This window comes from Mycena indigotica (assembly GCF_014461135.1).
Source record: "Mycena indigotica strain 171206Taipei chromosome Unknown Mind.scaff0005, whole genome shotgun sequence".
In the NCBI taxonomy this organism is placed as follows: Eukaryota; Fungi; Basidiomycota; class Agaricomycetes; order Agaricales; family Mycenaceae; genus Mycena; species Mycena indigotica.
In genome coordinates, this window is record NW_023503004.1 from 4,392,600 (window position 1) to 4,412,278 (window position 19,679).

The following is a 19,679-nucleotide window of genomic DNA, read 5'->3' on the forward strand; positions in this document are numbered from 1 at the left end:
ATGTCTGAAACCGACGCGGACCCGCCGCGCAAGCGGACGCCCATCCCCAAAATGCAACTCTTCATCCTGCTGGCCATTCAATTCGCGGAGCCCATCGCAGGTACGCGCAGTTTTTCTTCATCGCTGGTCCACGGCACTCACCCACAACAGCGCTCGTCATTTACCCCTTCGTCGTGCAGTTCGTTCGCGACACGGGCATCACAAAGGGAGACGAGACCAAAATCGGGTTCTATGCGGGTATGCTGGTGCGTCTCCCTCTCCCCACCTTATTGCACCCTCTTAAATGGCCCAGGAATCGTCCTTCTTCCTCGCCGAATCCGTCACCGTCTTCCAATTCGGGCGTCTCTCCGACGTTTACGGTCGCCGTCCCGTCCTGCTTTTCGCCCCCCTTGGCCTCGCGCTGTCGATGTTTGGCTTCGGACTGAGCAGTAATTACTGGAGCATGCTCGGCTGGCGCTGCCTGCAAGGAGTGTGGAACGGGAACACGGGCGTAACCAAGACCGCGATGAACGAGATTTCCGACCCCAGCAACATCGCGGACATGTTCTCGTTCTTGCCCCTCATGTGGAGCACGGGAGTTACTTTAGGGTAACGTCCTGCCTTTGTTCCCCTGCGTTTTGGATGCTGAAATGGGACTCGGAATAGGCCTGCGCTGGGCGGTATCCTGGTCAATCCCGCAACTAAATGGCCGAATTCACCATTGGGACGAATCCAGCTGCTGAAAACCTATCCGTACTTCCTGCCCTGTGCTGTCGCTGGGCTTATCGCGTTGGCGGCCTTCATTCTGGCCTGGGTTGGTCTGAAAGAGGTGCGCTATTTACTATACTGTCCTATTGCATGACCTGACAACTGCAGACTCTACCTTCCGCCCTGACGCGCCAATCCAAGGGCTCTCCTCCAACGGAAACTTCTCCCCTTCTTCCTTCTGCCACTGATCCCGAAGACATCCGTCTTCCCGTTCGACAACTGCTCACCCGCCCGGTCGTTATTACATTTGTCAACCACGGATTCCTCACCTTTTGCGAGATGAGTTACGCGGCCCTGCTTCCCATCGTCTACGCCACACCGATCCAACACGGCGGACTTGGCCTCAGTCCATACGCAATCGGCCTCCTAATGGGGTCTACCGGAATGCTTAATGCGGTCATCCAGGCTACTTTGGGGGGCCGCGTTATTCGCTACTTTGGCGCTCGAACGATGTTCACCACCGGCTTTGTGGCTATTACCGCGGCCATCTTGTTTTATCCCATCCTCAATTTCCTTGCTCGTCGCCAGGGAGCCGTCGACTGGGCTGTCGGACTTGCGATTGCAGGACAGTTGAGCTGCTCGGTCTTCACGTACTTTGCGTTTTGTATGTCCTGTTATCTTATTTTTCCTTTCTTTCTCTGACCAGTCTTCCGCAGCGGTCACCTCGCTGTTTATACTAGCAGCCTCCCCCAATCGCGCCAATGTCGGTGCGGTTAGTGGCATATCTGGTACCGTTGGGACAGCAATGCGCGCCGTTGCGCCGACCGTCGCGTCTTCCCTCTTCGCGCTGTCGGTCAAGCATCAATGGTTGTCGGGCTCCGCGGGGTTCCTCCTCCTTGCTTCCCTCTCCATCATTGCCGTCCGCCTTACGCGCATGCTGCCGAAAGAGCCTGGCGGGGATGTCAAGAAGCCCGCGCCCGCCCCTGTCGCTGCTAGCGGCTGAGCGCGAGCACGGGAACACGCGACGACGAAGTAGTCCCCCTGGCCGGGACGAATAGTTGCATATTACACAGAAGTTGCAGTGGTTGATTGCACCCACTACTTCTGTTCTCCGTGTACGATGGCGATGACGATGGGCGGCCCGGGCGGGGGTCGCAGGTAAGTATTGTCGAGTAGGAGTTGTGTTTTTCTTGTTATTGAAACCAGTTATGCTTTTCATGTCGTGTCTGTGTGGAAAGCAAGTGTGCCCTTCATGGTTGGTCTCTCTGACGCCTTGTTACAATTCAAAGTTTGGCTTTGCAAATTAAGGCCCTGAATGCGTAAGCAACGGGCAACTTGCCTTTTACTTACGCAAATAAGTACTCAAACGTTTGTTTGTTTGTCACTACTATGTAGTATCCAAACGAGGACTTGTTATCGAGTCCGCGATTAGGTCCATAGGAGGCAACTCGAAGAGAACGAAATAAAGCCTAAAACCGTTCGCTGACTTGGTCAACGCCAGTGGATTCAAATACGCATGTGTTCAAGTTTGTTGGTACTACTAGTAATGTAAGTCTGATGGTACTTCAAGTCGGCTACTTCAAGTTCAATATGTAATTATGGATATTTAGTCCGTAATTCTGCTAGTCTACTCAACGCAGTGACTCAAACGACCCCGGGGATGAACCAATACGGGACCCTCCTGACATACGCCGCCCACTGCTCGGGGAACAGCGCAGACATCTTCTTTTCTTCGGCGGGGATGCGGCTCAGGCCGACCCCGAGCATCCACGTCCACCACGTCGTTCCGCCAGCGAGCAGAAGGCCGTGGAGGAGCCAGCTGTGGCCCGCGTAGAGCCAGATCCAGCTGCCGGGGCCAAGGTGGGAGGCGACGAGGCCGGCGATGATGCACAGGGTGCCCGTGTACGATGGGTGGCGCACGTAGGCGTAGGGCCCGTCCGTGACGAGCCGGTGGTTCGGGTGGATGGTGAGGTCGAACGTGAACAGCTCCCCCAGCGCTCGGAATGCCGCGAGCCGGAATATCGAGCCAGCGACAACGAGGGCGACCCCGAGAAGGAAGAGCGGAGTGGTGCTCGTTTGGATGCGGATTACCAAGGTGGGGGTGGGGAAGAGAGGGAGTTTATAGCCGGCCGCGGTGAGGTATGATAATGTTTCGAGGCCCGCGACACCACGAAGAAGATACTGATGAAGCTTTCGGAAAAGCAGGATAAGTTGTCAAGATACGACGCGTGCGAGCTGAAAACACACCCGCAGTATTAATGGCGCGATCTGGAAGAAACCGGGCTCCTCCGTGTGGTATCGGTGTTTTGTTTGTGTTGGATTGGGCGGTGTACATGCCAGCTCGTTGAATGTGGTCTGAATGAGGACCAGGACGACACGGGTGAGCGACATTTGACCTGCGACAGCTCATGATGTCTTTGCGCTTTTTATACCAGTGCTGCAGTGAGCCTGCTGTCTCCGAATCTGCAATGTCCGTGAAGGAATGCTGTCGTCCGCGGAGGTAAGAGCACAGAGGCTGATCCTCGGCAGAGTAAGAAATGACCCTCCACAATACCTTATGATCGGGACTGTCCTGGGGACGGCTCGGTGCGCCAAAAGTACTACAAAAGCAGCCAAATGCGGTACTCGGCGCTGACCCTTGTGCTGGCAATGACGATACATCTGAGGCGGTTTCGTCAGTATCAAGCTTGCCGGACCGCCTATATGTTGGAGGCCGCGGACATATGATAAGTATTACCGAAATATCCACTTGATCTTTGCACCAACAGAAGCTTGCATAGAAGTGTTTGGATTGCTGTGGCACTCGGATGCATTAAACCACTCGTTGCCCCCCACCAGCGGCCACGTTTCCGGGCTGGACAGGCTTGGGACAGGCCTGTGACGACACGCAAGCCTAAACGTCTCGATAATTATCGACGTCGTGATGGTGACATCCTGTTGGTGCCTCATGTTGAGCTGATCGCGAAACTCGGAGCGCTCACCAAATGGCGAAACCTGGCGTGCTACAGTGCGCAACCATTCTCGTTGCCAGTTAAGCTTCAGGGAAGCGTCCTGGGGCTATGTCGTGCCACTGGGAACCGGATTTTGCCGCGTCCGAGTCTGGGAGGGAGCGCGGCAGAAAAGACGTCTGATTAGATGCAGGAGGTTTCTTCTCGTTGGGGCGGGTGCGATCGCGTCTAGACACATGCCCTCTCTACGTTGGTTGTAATTGTTGTGGCTGGCGGCAAGGCGTTTTAGAATGTCACACGCTGTCAATCCACCGCCGATTTCGATGTTTCGTTCGGCCGAATCACCGATTCTTAGCCACCAAGTACTTGAATGTGGTTGGACTGTAAGCATTTAGCACCACTGGCAGTACTGGAACTAGAGTACTTACCTACAAAGGCTGATAACCATGTTTTTGAAGGTAGAGTTGAGAATTAAACATAGGGCTCCAACCTTTTTCATTTTTAAATACTTATTTGGATGGTAATAAACATTTTAAATTACCATTTTATTTGTGAAATAGGGCAAACAGACACATCGGGGTTTTAGTGAAAAAAGCCGCCTGAAGCTGGCAGATACAGGCCCAAACAACTGGGGCCAATTCTTACTAGACATAAATTATGGGCCCCAATTTTTGGCGCACATGACTCGGAAATTTCCAAATAAGGTAATTTCCAAGTTACGTGTGCAGAAATCTGTGGCCTTGATTTAAATCCAATCAGCTTACCACATTTGGCACTGGTTTTCCCACAGAACAGTCCTGCTTTGGCCCCTGTTTTTGCATGAATCCCTGGTGTGAGAAATTAATTACAAATGAATGGATCAAATGGTTTCCACTTCTAGCAGACTGAAATGAATACTGTAGTATTTCAATATTTGATGCAATTCAAATGGTAAAAATTGTGTGACATTTGATATGAAAATCTTATTTAATTCAAATTGTTGCTTAACTAGTAAGTTTTCGGCCTGGAAATGGCAAAATTCCCCTTTAAGGAGAGGATTCTGAGCAAAATAGTGTGGCATGTGGAAAAAATTTGAATTTTACTAGTGTGATGCAACCAGAGAGGTCTCTGATGGCATTAGTGATCCCTGATAGTCACTCCAGAGAGACTCCTGGAAAGCGGTGGCCATGAGAGTAAGGATGGGAGTCAAAGACTGGGGACCACTGGATGTGGGATGTGGTGGAGGCAGTGGAGGGAGAGCATGTAAGGGCAACACCAGAGGCCTGAGATAAAGGTGGAGGATTCAAAGTGTGAACATTGGGAAGCGAATACAAATGAAGCTGACCTAGCAGGGGAGGATCCAAAGAGAAGAAACTCTAAGGGTCTGCCTGCTAGGTAGCTGACTATATACTGCTATCCGTAGCTGCCACTGTTGGGCACAGAAGGTGTCACGGATAAGACCTGGCCCGTCCGGCGCTGGTGTTGGGCCACTGTGGGCCCAAAACACGCAGCACGTGATGATGGGGAACGGGCGCCCCAGTAGGAGGAACGCACACATGGGAAGCACGTGATCAAGAACGATGTGTCAAGCCATTGCCGAACCCAACTCAACACCAGGGGGAGTGCATGGCGCGCAAGAGATGTATGATTGTCCCCTCTGCAGCCAGGAACGGGGGCGAGGAGGAGCAGGAGAGGCCAGGGTGTCCAATCACCGCCTGCATATATAAACACGCGATAGCGTACCATGTACTCTATCGCTTAGATTGTTTGAAGAACTACTTCTCTCTGTGCAAGGAGTAATCACCGACTCACCGGGCCCAATACGACCCGATTCGAACCTTCGACCACCGACAGCGACAAGGGACCAAGTTAACGGGGCCATTTCGGTTTTGCACGCCCTACTCGTGGGCCCGACGATTCGTCTGTTCTGTTCCAGGCACGCATTCTTAGGAGAAGACCTTGCATGGCCTGACCCGAAGTCTGACAGAAGGCTTAGGTGGTGTTGTAGGCCAGGTCCCAGGGCGACCGTCAGGAGGACATTGATGGATCCATGATAGCGTGGGCTTGAGCAGGGGTTGGACTGGAAGCAGAATCGGACCAGAATCGTCTCCAGAGGGCTGAAAAGGGTTCCCCTGACAGAACATCAGGGTGCAGATGCGGCACTTGATGGTATCAAGTGACGGCATCAGGGTTTCCCCTGACACATAGCTGAAACTATCTAGAGAGCCATAGGGCATCTTAAAATGACTGAAAATCCTATGATTATATAATAAACAGTGGAAAAAGTCCACGAAAATTATATAAGTCCTTCAGTTCTGAGAGCTTTTACAGATCCTCTAGAGGAAATGTTCAGTTTGCTAAAAGCTTTATTTTGGCTAGAGGGATAAGAAATTAGGGTATTTCCCAGGGACTAATATTGCTTGTTCAAACTAGTGGTGACTAGGTGAATTGCACCATAAAATACTACAGTATTCAAGATGCAGTCCAAGTATTTCTGAGGTTTAGAACCATTTTGACACCGCGTGGGAAATCACATTTTATGTCTCCAAAGTTTAAATTATACCTTCGTACACTTATGTTTCCTGATTTAGCAATATAAGTAATCAACAGGAAGTTCATTTTGAAGTTCATATCAAATTGCAGAGGCTGTCATATCTTCTCTTTTTTGATATACACTAGGTCATAAAGATATAGTTCAAGACTTGCTTTTCACATTAAGAAATCAATTTGATGTAAACATTTTAATCTTTTTTTTTCCAATAATATTTCTCTCATACAGAAGGAACATCTTTGAGAGTAAACTGAATTATCAGGTGAAAGCTCTCCTTTCTGATCAGCTTTGTATACCTGCTCCTTTGTAGAAGAAAGAACATATTTTTTATTTTCTTTTTAACAACATCTATATTCATGTTTTATGTCATTTAAAACAGTATCTTTATATATATATATATATATATATATATATATTTGCAAAACAGACATTATTTGTGTCCCTCTTCACCTAAGAACAAAAGATCATCTTTCAGAAAAAGTCAGAAAGATGATGTTTCCTTACTTCTTTCATGTAAGGAGAAAACACACTAGATCAGCACAGGACATGACCTATCAATCCATCATCAGAGTCTCTTTTTATTGAAAGATTTTGAAATTTACATGGGAGCTTGGCAGGTGTACGGCATCGGCACGCGCATCTTGACGGATGTGTGATCGGCGACCATCCTGCGTGAGGGCGGTGGTCGCAAGACGACGGCGCAACCCTCCCTGCGCGAAGCCACTGGCGCGCGGCAGGTCTCAGGTCTTCCCCTCCTGCGACGACGAGACGAGGCGACGGGCGGGCGCGACACGTGTGGAATTCGGAATGGGAGATCGGCGGATCCTGGGTTTGGCGGGTGTCCATCAGCGATGGAGATATATTCCCATGCGGGCGTCGTCCCCGTTTTTCCCCCTTCCTCCCTCCCTCCCAACACCCCCATCGCCCGTCCGCAGCAGCCGCAGCCCCCGCCCCTGCTGCGCGCGCCCATACCCGCCCCGACGTTAAATCCAAAAGCCCGCGCCCGCGATGTCGAGCCAGAACCCCACCCCCGGCGTGCGTCGTCTTCCCCGCGCCCCGTTTTGCTGCTGACAGGACCCCTGCAGGGCGCCAACGGCGACGTGTTCTCCACGTCGCTCATCGACCCCGTCCCGGAGTCCTTCACCGGCCTCCCCGCGCCCTCCACGTCCGGCCCCAGCTCCACCGCCTCCTCCCGCCAGACGAACACCTCCGTGCCCTCCCCCACGCCCTTCCCCCCGCACCCGCCCCCGCGCAACGCGACGGACCCCATAGTCAACAACGCCACCTTCAACAGCACGCTCAACGGCACCTTCACCGCCAGCTGGGACCTCCCCCCCGCCGCCTCGGGCGCGTCTGGCTCGGGCCCCGCGTCCGCCGCGCACGGCCAGATCGCCGCCGCGGCCGTCGGCGGCAGCGTCGGCGCGCTCCTCGCCGTCGCCCTCGCGCTCCTCTTCCTCTGGCTCCAGCGCCGCCGCCGCCGCGCGCGGCCCGCACGCCGGGTGGACGATGTTCTCCTCCGCGCCCGGGGCGGCGGCAGAGCTGCAGCCTGCGGCGGAGCAGCGGCTCGCGGCGCTCGAGGGCGAGGTCGCCGCGCTGCGCGCCGAGATGCGCCGGCTGCGGCGGGCGAGCAGCGCGCTCGTGGCGCGCGGGCCGTCGCTCGTGTACACCCGCGACAAGGGCGCGGAGGCGGCGGGCGACCGGAGGGAGGACAAGGACGGGCCGCCGACGTATATGGACTGACTAGACTCACCCTCCTTGCATTATCCCCCCTCCCCCCCATTAATTGTACATGTACACTGCACATACTTACTTACGCTGCTTCTTTTTATATATATACGCAAACACGGCGCATGCAGCTTGGCTGGCGCGTTCCTTTCTGGAGTGGGACCTGTAGAGTGGGACCTGTAGAGTGCGAGTTGTAGGATTCCACACTGCTGCTTGATGGCTGAGTAAATGGAATCGATTTTCGCACACACAGTGATCCGGGGGATCCACGATCGTATCTCTCGGGCGTGCGCCGTGCCTGCGAGTACACACATGCCCCTGCACGCGCGCGTAGACTTGTCGCAGGCGCGGCTGATGCCGATGCTGTTCTCCTGCACCTACGTATAGAAAGCGCATACCGCGCACGCAGGCAAGTGCACAATCCGCCCCGCGCCCCCGGTGTTTCTCCGCGCCGCAGCGCCGCCCACCCACCCTTCCCTCCGGCTACGCGACGGAGAATTAGCTAATCGATCAACGGCGTGCACATGGAGCAATCACGTTCACACTATCCGTCCGTTTCGCGTATAGCGCGATGAGTCATGACGTGCGCGATTAGCGCGCGGTATATAAGCCGCGGGTACATACAGCGCCGTCCCTGCCCCACCTCGTCAGGCTAACCCCCATGCTCCCGCCCGCCGCCCTCGCCCTCGCGCTCCTCGCCCTCGCCAGCGTCCCCGCGCACGTGCACGCCGCGCCGCTCTTCGTGCGTCCGAGTCCCTCCGCGATGCGATGCTATCTGAAGACTGACCGTCCGCAGGCCGCGCAGCACGGCGCGCTGGACCCCGCGGAGTGGCCCGTGTTCACCGCGACGCGCGTGTACCAGACGCTGACCGACCGCCCGCCGTGGTTCGTCACGCGCACGACCGTCGTCACCTGGACGTGCGTGCCCCGCTTCGCTTCGTTCTCCGCTTGCGTTTGCTGACACCCCGCATCCCACAGCGCCGGGCCCAGCACCACGATAGCGGACCCCACCGGCCGCCCGCGGCCCCGGCCGTCCACGGCGCCCGAGCCGGAGCCCGAGCCGGAGCCCGCTGAGCCGGAGCCCGAGCTGCAGTAGGATACCACACACGGCGGAGTGCGCGCTGGGATGCAGCCTCACTAGTAGCACAATTCAGGCATTTCCCTCTTGGAACACTGGCAGTACCTCGTTAAACACAAAAAAATAATCCTCCAACATCATCTGGTGCTGCAAGTCTTGAGCTACCCTGATCACCTCCGCGTGCGGAACGTCGGTGCCGTTACCCGTACGTGCAGGAGAAGGATTGGGTCGCCCGCGCATGCACCGCCCATTCTAGACGGCGCCTGTGTCAATCAATTATATGCCTAAAATTAATGTGCTAAAAAGGATTTTTTTTTCCATTTCCATTTACACCCAAAAAAGATTCACTTATATGCTCCAGTGCCCTGATATATATCATATATAAGTGAGTATTTATCATATAAGTCAACATTTTTTTTTGTGCAAATAGAGCTATAATTTTTTTTTTTTTTTTTTTTTGATACATGGATTTTAGGTGTATAATCGATCAAAATGGGCCCTGTTCATTCCTGAACTCCCGCAGTGAATTAAGTATTCATAATTATCCATATCCTGATGGACTTAGAGAGAAAAGGCCTTGGAACTTGGAATTATTCATTCTGCTTTTCATTAACTATTCATTATTATGGTGGAGAAGAAGCGGCCGTGAATTGTCTGGTCCAACCCGCCAGGTGGACCTGACAATTTACAGTAGCTACTGGGCTGCACAGGTGGCGTAAACTGTTGATTGTCAGAGCCATGGATGTTATTATTACTGCTGATGAACCTGATCTTTTCACTATTCAAGATTAGTTTTTCTTTTCTCAATAATTCTATAGTCACTTTAATTACTGATTTTTTGTCCTGTATGATCTGGTTTCTTAAATGACTGTTATGAGCCTTAAATTTGTATAATGGATATGAGTGATATTGTCACAGTTTGGGTTGAGTCGACGGGTTGCCCTTTCCAAGGGGCTGTTCGGGCCCGATGGCCCACCACTCCTCTCAACTCCCCATTCCTTTGACCCCTTCCCTTCACCCCTACAGGAGCCTTACGTAGCGCCCATCAGATCTGCCCTGGGGCCTAGTGCCCACCCAATTCTATCCCTAATATTCTTCTGTATAAAAGCCATATTGTAGTTGTTAGGTTAATATTGTCTATTCTCCGGACTAAACACCCATCCCTGTGTGCTCCTCAGCCCCCTAGCAGTCGGACACCCCAACAATCCAAAATGACCCGAGCCCGATGCTGACAGATATATGGTTATAACCAAGATAATATCAGGGTAACTTGTAGGTATGAGGAGGTACTGTACTATTTTAATCGTTTCGTCACCCCTCGGAGTGCGTGACATGTGCGACAAACCTAAACATTTGTCGCACCTTTCCCATTGGGGGCTTTTCATGCCAGAGGTGCCGATCAGCCGAAAAATAGCCTTTTATGGACAAATTTGGGCAAAATATTGCCATACTTATGTGACTGACGAAAAAATTTCCTCAGGCAGGGTCCTGTGTGACACATGACCGACGAATTATTTAAAAGAGTACAGTACATAAAGGTAATTAAGTGTCAAATCAGGTAATGAAATTAGGGAGGTAGGTAAAAAAAGGTCATAAGGTAAATTAGGTGCTTTAAGTTGATCTGGTTTATGAACTGGTTGATTAACATATATTAATTAACCCTGTAAATAATGACCTGGCCTCAGAGTAGGTGTTAATATACATGTGATATGTGATGTGACTTACTGATTTGACAAATTTTACATCTATATTAGGGAAAATAGTGGTTTAACACAACCTGTAGTTAGATATTCATTTGGATGTTGCTTGAACCAAGCTCTCAACCCCAGTAAAAACATGGGGGCGCCGAATGGGATCAATCGAGACTGCCTGACATGCAGCGATCACTTCTCGTGACAGATCGGGACATTTTCCGAAATGATGCAAGTGAGCGCGATCTATCTCTTATCATCACATCCATCTTCCCTGTCTCACGTAGAGTGCTTTCCCAGTGTCTTTCTCCTTCTCTTCCCATAGACTAGTGCAGACCACGATGTATAGCCAGTATGGGGATGGATACATCTTTGATAACGATAGACAACTCTGCAAATGTCCTCGCTGCTTGACCTCCATGCGAGGAGGGAAGGAGATGTCGACAAGGAACTGGCAATGGCACCACAGGGTGGAGTCGGGCCCTTCGAGAAGGTCTATTCCTGTCGATGGCTTGACTGTGGAATCTCCGTCAGAGAAGTATATACGTCCTCGGAGTGATTCTGACGAGATGGTGATGCCAATGGTCTTTGAGACAGCGGTAACTTCAATCAACTGTCCATAATCGCTGTATTGACTGCTGTCAGGGCTCTACCATGTCAATCGACGGGGAAGGTGAGGAAACTTCCTTCACAAAGTCAATCTCAGAGCCAATTTCACGGTCCTCCTTTAGTTTTGACCATCTGCTCGATAGTGAATCGTTGGGAGAGCTCAGGGGACTTGCATCAGATGATGAAGACCTCAACTTTACTCCTCTCCCCCCCCGTCGCTGTCCCACCAACCTGGCCACAAACCAATCTCTTGTATGTCGTTAGCTCTATTCACTCCTTTACTCACCTCTTCTTAGCGCTACTGTTCGTGTCCCACCACCACCACCACCTCCTTCCGACGAGCCAACTGTTAGGGCAGAGACGCCACCAGCTGACTCTGCCACACCACCACCTGCGCCCGCCGCCGTTGGCAAAAAGGCTCGGCCCTATGTGAATAGGTTAACCACTCGGTACGTCCTTAAGCTACCTTTATCATACCTTCTACTGACCTCGCTTTCCCAGCAACCTCTGTCTGGCTGTGTATGCAGAAGACTTCAACGGCTCCAACACGGAGTTTACCGCCCATTGGTCTGCGTTACCCCAAGCCGCAAGTGAGGCCTATCAAGCTTATGAGAAAGAACTGGTAAGTTGCTGTGCTAGTGACATTGAGCACTGTCTGACCCATCGTAGAAGAGTCAGAAGCCGAGGCCAGAGGCCATACCCGACGCAACACAATCCGCAAGTGGGTTAGTGCACAGATGAAAGAGGTTTCAGAGGATGTCGATCAGGATTCTTGAAGCTGGTGGTATAGCGTCGCATTTCGTAGCTTTCTATTGCCCTATATATGGTTTTGTTTACATCTCAATCCATCCCGAATCATTACATGCATATCAAATAATTCGTCTCGATTCATCTTAATCTGCCCTCATGTCATCTGCCAGTCATGTCAGTGTCGGAAGTGACCAAATGAGATGGAATGTCAAAGTACTCTATCCATCCCATTTCATCACCATATATCACCGGATTTCAGGACAGAATTCATACGGATTGACTATTGATGGGGACGGAATGTGAATAACACATTCTGTCCCATTTCATCTCATTCTGCACCCCCGTGTTCTCACTGGGTCTCAACATTCATGTGTGCAAAGAAAATTGACATTTTATATGTAAAATTAGTGGATTTTCGTGAAGATTACCCAAAAAGGAAATTTTGACAGCTTGGTTAATTAACATGTAAATTAACAGTGTTTCCAGGCCTGGAACAACTTTAATGTTGACTGTGGAATAGCTTACAGCAGCCTAACGTAAACAAGGTAAATTTAAGTCATAGTAGGTAAAGTGAACACTATCATCTGGGCTTAAGCAAGATTACCATGTCAGGTTTCTACTGATGCAGCTACCAGATCTACCTGAGCACCTGATGCAAGTAGCAGTTGTATAATTTCTGTGTATCCTCCAGAGGTAGCAACCTGCAAGGCTGTTCCATGCTGATCAGTGACCAGGTCTACTGGGCACCTGATGTAAGGAGCAGTTTCACAATTTCTGTATGTTCTTGATAAGTAGCAGCCTGCAAGGCTGTGCCATAGTGACCAGATACCAGATCTACCTCTGCACCTGATGCAAGCAGCAGTTTCACAATGTCTATATGACCTTCAGAGACAGCAGCCTGCAAGGCTGTACCATACCAACCAGCTATCAGATCTACCTGTGCACCTAGTGCAAGCAGCAGTTGCACAATCTCTGTGTGTCCTCTAGAGGCAGCAGCACGCAAGGCTGTGCCATACTGATTAGATACCAGATCTATCTGTGCACCTGATGCAAGCAGCAGTTTCACAACCTCAGTATGTCCTCTATAGGCCGCAGCTTGCAAGAGTGTTCTATACCAACTAGATGCCAGATCTATCTGTGCACCTGAGGTAAGCAGTAGTTGCACAATTTCTGTGTATCCACTATAGGCAGCAACCTGCAAGACTGTTTCACTCTGACCAGCTACCAGATCTACCTGGGCACCTGATTCAAGGAGCAGTTTCACAATTGTCATGTGTCCTCTATCGACAGCAGCCTGCAAGGCTGTTCCATATAGACCAGCTACCAGATCTACTTGAGCACCTGATGCAAGCAGCAGTTTCACAACCTCGGTATGTCCTCTATAGGCAGCAGTCTGCAAGGGTGTTCCATCTGCACCAGCTACTGGATCTACCTGTGCACCTGATGCAAGGAGCAGTCTCACAATTTCTGCATATCCTTGATAGACAGCAGCCTGCAAGGCTGTTTCTGGGAAACTACCTACCAGATCTACCTGTGCACCTGATGCAAGGAGCAGTTTTACAATTTCTGTGTGCCCTTGCCTGGCAGCAGCCTGCAAGGCTGTTCCATATGGCTTAGCTCCCCGATCTACCTGTGCACCCAATGCAAGCAACAGCAAGCAACAGTTTCACAATTTCTGTGTGTCCTCCATGGGCAGCAGCTTTCAAGGCTGTTCCCTCCCACCCAGCTACCTGATTAATTTGTGCACCCGATGTAAGCAACAGTTTCACAATTTCTATGTATCCTTCATTTGCTGCAACCTGAAGAGATGGCCCATACTGCTCATCAATATACTCTTGAGGCTTCCATGTCTTTGAGAGCATTTTACCTATTGCTAAATGTTTTCCAAGCCATGATCCTTCAAACATCCTCTCAGTCTTCCCCAGTAGCATTTCCACCATAAGATGGTTACCAGTCCATGATGCAATCCATATTTCTATCTCATAATTGCCATCCCATTTGCTAACTAGCTTTTCAGCCAACTGAATCAAGCCCCCTGCAACAGCAATATATGCTATTTTATTTTGCAGTCTCTTTAAACAACTCTCTGGTATTGTCCATTCAAACCACACTTTCCATTTCTCATCTTGGACCATATAGAGTAAGAACTGAAGAAAGGAAGTCTGTAGCTGAAATTCTGCACTTTGTGCTACATGAGCCAAAACATGGGTTGCATATAACAGTAGGGGATACTTTCGTGCAATTTCTTCTTTTTTGCATAGTTTTATCATTTAATGGTATACAGTAAATGTATCCTATCAGAGTTTCTGAAATCAATATGTTCATATTCACACAGTCTGTGAATCGTAGACTCTCAAGATACTCCTGTGTACTATAATGTGCCAGACGAATGATATCTGATCTACTATCATGACATAAAAGACCATAGCACATTTCAATAATATGTTCAATTTTAACCATTTGCTTGCTGGTAGGTAGGGCCCGTTGTTCTGGTTCTATTGCAAGAGCTGTTTGCAACTCAATCTTTGTTAAAGGCCGCTTTGCATGGGAGACCCATCCTAGAGCCCGTAAAGCCAGCTGTCTCTGGTCTGGGGACTGCTGTTTAATACGGTCTATTATTTCCTGATAGGTTAAGTTTAAGCCCTGAGGTAATTTTTCAAGAGCATCTTCAAGTGCCTCTTGTGTCCTAACCTCACTGAGCAGTTGCAGCTGGAGCTTGATGAGCAAAAACCTAACAAAACAGTTATATATTTTTTTCTGGCCATCTTGTATAAATTAACTAACATTCCTCTTGCCTTGTGCATGACCTTGATAAGAACTTGATCCCTTAGAGTCTCATGCTCTTCTATCAGTGCTGTTAAAATATGATATTCCTTGATCTGCATTGAGATATAGACTCTCATGTCCTCTTCATTGGCTTGAAGCTCAAGAAAACTAAGAGAGGGCTGGGAAGGGATTGGTATGTGGGGTCTACACATTATCATCAAATTAACATTTCCCCCTAACTGGAGAAAATGGTTGAAAAGGATATGTGGTTCTCTCTCCATATACTCATCTAATGCATCAATAATGATATATACAGACTTGAGCTTGGAGGCCTCTGATATGATCAATTGTTGGATATCATTGAGGGTTGGTATTGTCCCCTTCTTCTGATGTGCCTTGAAGAGATCAGTAGCCTGGACAATATCCTGATCTAGGATCAGCTGTCTCCATACTGCTCCTAGAAGATTCTGTGCAGTCTGAATCTTGGTTTCTTTGTAATTGAGATAGAGAACCGCCACCCCAATCATGGTATCTTGCTGTTTTGCCTCTGATAAATGGTCCACTACTTTGGACCTGCACCACAAATATTAAAGTGAGAATCGGTGTCAAAAAGGCTATCTTACGCAAGAACTGTTTTGCCCATTCCAGCTGGTTGGATTAATCTATAGAATGGCCAGAGAAGTTGTTAGGCTTACGGATTCCAGAACACCAGAGAATATCCCCCACATGTGCTTGCCATTTTTGGAACTCTGGATGTGCTAAAAACCATTCACCAGTCTGTTCCTGCCGTGCATTCTGGATTGCCTGGTGGCGAGGGAAAACATTGATTGGGGAGATCCAGTCTATCACTATAAAACATTTATCAGCATGGGAACAAGATATCACATTGATAAACCTTTGGCCTGTATAGTTTGATCAGTGCCAGTATATATCCTAAGTAAATTATTAATTGATTCCACTGCTTGAGCACAAAGACAAGATATGATACCGGTTATCATTGAAGGTCACATTTGGAGCTTGGCCTATACCACCGGTCCCCCCATTCTGTCCTCCAGCTCCTCCAGAGCCCCCAGCACCACCTTGATTATCTTTCAGAGAATTCAGTGCTAGGGCTCCAACTATTTTATTTCTGTTTGTGAAATTTTCAAATAAAATAGAAACACAAATACAAACAGTAATAAATGTTTAAAACTATTTGTAAATGGTTTCTTCCCATCAAGTAAAATTGAGCTGTCTGTTTACAAATTTTGCCATATATCATGTCAATTTTCATGTCCTATATGCATCTACCAATGAGAAATATGTTCATTCAAGCTGCAATAGTCCCTTTCAATGCAAAGTATATTTCCTATTGATTATATCACCAAATTATCAAAGATCAAATGCAGCTCAGTGCTAAGGAGGAGTTGTAATATAAACTTCGTAGTGATGGAATGTTGGTTCTAAAATGAGTGTAAATGTTTCTAAGGTTCAAAGATACTTAAACCACACTATTGAGATCGATTTGGGTGTGTTTGGAGTGAAAACCATTTGAACTATTTATTTGTATTTAATTTATGTTTGCCCATGTTCACAAATAAATGGGTGTTTAAATGTTTATTACCATTTGTAAATATTTACAAATGGAAATGGTTGGAGCCCTAGAATTCACGAATCACATCTGAAGCAACCAGCGGCTCACCAAAGATATTGACTATAGATGGCACATCTGAATCTGGATTCCAATTTGCAGGAGACATTTGTGGCAGTAAGGGTCGAGAGTGCAGGGTTGACTGTGGTGTCTGAAAACTACGGTAGTGGTGGTGGAAAGCAACAGGCAGGCTGCCGCATGCCGTGTGACGACTTTGCCAGTGGGTCACCCACTCACCTTGCACTCACCCTGAGGCAGATTCGACGGAAGGTATGCTTCCGCCCGTTCAAGCTGTCTGTGTGGAATTCGGATTGACTGCGATCCGGTCGAAGCATGAAATTAGGGTCACCATGTTCACACTCTGTTTTCTTTATAAATTCCACGGGCAAGTACTTACGCTACTGCTCCAAGGAGACTTCGCATATGGGCTGAGCGTTAACACCCCCCTGGCCAGCTGGTCGATGTTGTTCATTGTGATCGTTCGGGAGGAGTCGGATGTCGGCTGGTCACGCAGGGGGCGTGACATTTAGCCGGCGCACAGCCTCTTCTTCTGGTACGACCAGCGCCCGTCCGGGACCGAGGAATCGATGCCGGTAGGGTATGGTGTCACGCGCGGCTCTGAGGAGGCCCATGACAGCAGCTCAGCGGAGGGCGGCGTGGCAATGCCTGTCCAGTGAAGAGAACGGGTGAGTACTAGTGTCCGGTCCTGACGCTGGTTCGTTGTTTGTCCCGGAACCACAGATCTGGATGGCTAGGATCATACGTGGGCCGTGCGCACTCGCAGTCGGCCGGAGCGTCGGGGGAAAGAGGACAAAGCGCGGCCGCGGCGTGGCGGCGCGTCAAAGCGGCCATTGTGCGCTAGGATCCCTGCGCTTTGGGGGCCGCTTGGAGGCGTGGTATAAAAGACGCGTCTCCCAGCGCTGGCCGGCCACCTCGAAACCATCCTACACTCGAAATGCCACTCCAGAAATACATGCCACACACCGAGACGACATACCCGCCGGACGGGCCGAACTGGATCGACCGCGACCGTGACCGCGAGGAGCGCAGGGCGAGGGAGCGCGATGCGGTGGCACGCGTGCGCGCCGCGGTCCTCCTCGCGCCGAGCCCCACCCCCGCGCGCGGCACCCCCGCGCGCGGCACCCCCGCGCGCGGCACCCCCGCCCGCCGGTCGGTGACGGCCGCACTCGCGCCTGCGCCGCCGGGCCTGCTCGCCGGGAAGCTCGCCGAGGCGCTGCGCTCCCCGATCCGCTACCCGGACACACAGGCGTCCTTCGTCAACGTGCGTCTTTTGCCCGCATATTCCACCCGCTGATGCATACCCTCAGAACCACCCCCTCCCCGCGCTCGCCCGCTCCAAGTCCAAGACGCACGACGGCCACGCGGGCGTGCAGGGCCTGTACGTCCCGCGCCTCGCGGGGCTGCTCCCGGACCCGGCGGCTTCGCTCGGCACGCTTCGCGCCGTGCCGATCGCGTTCCCGTTCGCGCCGTCACACGGCGCGTGCCCCGTCGGCGTCGCGCTCGCCGACGCGGACTGCGGCCAAGGTATCGCGGACCCAGGCGCGCCGCTCGAGCGCGCCGTCCCGCCCGAGCTCCGCGCGCTGCAGCGGCGCGGCCGGCTCGTGGTCGAGTGGCCCGGTTACCCGCCCGCGGTCTTCCCGCTCGACCTCCTCGTCGACGACGCCCGCGGCGCGCCGTACGTCCCCCGCAAGACCCTCGCCCTCCAGATCGCGGGCATCGTCGCCCGCTTCGCCGCCGTGCGTCCGCTGCTCTTTCTTTATCGGTCTGTGCTGATTCGCCGTAGAAACCCGGGGATTACGACGCCGCGCAGGCGGAGGCGCGCGGCTTCGCGGAGCACATGGCGCTGAGCCCCGCGCCGCGCCGCGGGCAGCACCGCGCCACCGGCAACGGCATCTGTGCGAGCCAGATCCGCATCCTCGAGGCGGTCAGCTTCGACGGGCACGAGTTCTTCCTCCGCATGCTCGTCGTACCCCCGCCATGAATGTTCCGGACTGTTGATATATGCGAAACACTCCGGATTTATGGAGTAAATAAACTATATATATATATGTCCCAATTTGCATACCCCCATTACTTATTTGTTCTCCGCCTTGGTATAATGAAGAACCAGGCGTGTGCGGCATTTCTTTTTTTATCAGAAATCAAATTCCAAATCTTCAAAGATTTACAAGTCCTCCCCTTATTTTAATTTTACGGCATCACCATTTTTTCCCCTGTTGTTGAAGGTCTTTCCCCCACTCAGTATTTCTCCAATGCCCTAGGAACTTTTCACCTATATTTATATGTCCCACTCTGCCTACCATAACACACCTTTTGCGCATATGTTGACCACTCCCTCCGTGTATTTCCGTAGCTCTTATTCACTCTTTGGATTCTCCCCTGCTAGGCTCTTGCCCTCCTCTCCTGCCATATATAGTAATATATTCTCCCGATCAGCTTCATGTGACCACCGATGCAATCAAAAGGTGGGCTAAAAAGTTCAATCTTTGTAAAAAAAAAATTTGCAATTTTTATATATATATATGTGTATATGTATATGTGTAGGTATTTATGTACCTAGAACCTCCAAACACACATGGCAGGCCATATCAACTCTTCAACATGTTCACCTCTCATCAAATACCTGATGATGGGCCTATGGCAGAGTGGGCTATCTAAGCTTATAGGCCTGAAAGTATAATATGGAACAGAAGCTCGCTTCAAATCACCTGCATAGATTGTTCTCTATCTCAATCAATGTTGTGTATTTTCGCCTGAACTTTTTTTTAGCATATTCCTGGCTACTCAGAGATTCATTATACCAAGTTTCATGGCAAGAGACAGATAATTGACTGTGTTTGAGGACATTCTGTTGCCCATCAAAAATTGATTGTACCACTGGAAAAACATTGGGTTCCTTACGTGCTTTACCAGATATTCCCAGGGGGTGAATATATATATATATATATATATTTATCTATTTAAAGTACCAAGGAATCACTGAATATACTGAGCATCACATTGTGTTGAGTACAGCTACTGTCCAAGGTCTATGCAAAGATGCCTTATTGAACACAATGCTAATGGAAGAGTTTCAGCATATGACATGAGATGTAGTTATTCATGCTTTTCTTTCTTATTAGAAAAGCAAATTCATGGCAATATAGATAGACAGTTAAATTCTATGTGTTAGCAATGATATATTGATACCCTACTCATATATGCCATATATAACATAATATTATTCATGGCAAGCTGCTTATAT

The 19,679-nt window shown here is 50.3% G+C and overlaps 3 protein-coding genes across 3 annotated transcripts; 2 read left to right on the forward strand and 1 right to left on the reverse strand.

The window, feature by feature from the left end:
• MIND_00640700 (MFS domain-containing protein) lies at positions 1 to 1,690 on the forward strand (the record flags this gene model as incomplete). The annotated part of the gene is made up of 6 exons (XM_037363143.1): positions 1 to 100; positions 151 to 245; positions 293 to 588; positions 646 to 808; positions 856 to 1,351; positions 1,404 to 1,690. The coding sequence occupies 6 exons, from the start codon at positions 1 to 3 to the stop codon at positions 1,688 to 1,690; spliced, it is 1,437 nt and encodes a 478-aa protein (XP_037221064.1).
• A 641-nt stretch (positions 1,691 to 2,331) lies between these two features.
• MIND_00640800 (uncharacterized protein) lies at positions 2,332 to 3,078 on the reverse strand (the record flags this gene model as incomplete). The annotated part of the gene is made up of 2 exons (XM_037363144.1): positions 2,332 to 2,877; positions 2,935 to 3,078. The coding sequence occupies 2 exons, from the start codon at positions 3,076 to 3,078 to the stop codon at positions 2,332 to 2,334; spliced, it is 690 nt and encodes a 229-aa protein (XP_037221065.1).
• Positions 3,079 to 7,173: 4,095 nt separating this feature from the next.
• On the forward strand, positions 7,174 to 7,905 carry MIND_00640900 (uncharacterized protein; the record flags this gene model as incomplete). The annotated part of the gene is made up of 3 exons (XM_037363145.1): positions 7,174 to 7,200; positions 7,251 to 7,664; positions 7,711 to 7,905. The coding sequence occupies 3 exons, from the start codon at positions 7,174 to 7,176 to the stop codon at positions 7,903 to 7,905; spliced, it is 636 nt and encodes a 211-aa protein (XP_037221066.1).
• Positions 7,906 to 19,679: the final 11,774 nt, after the last annotated feature.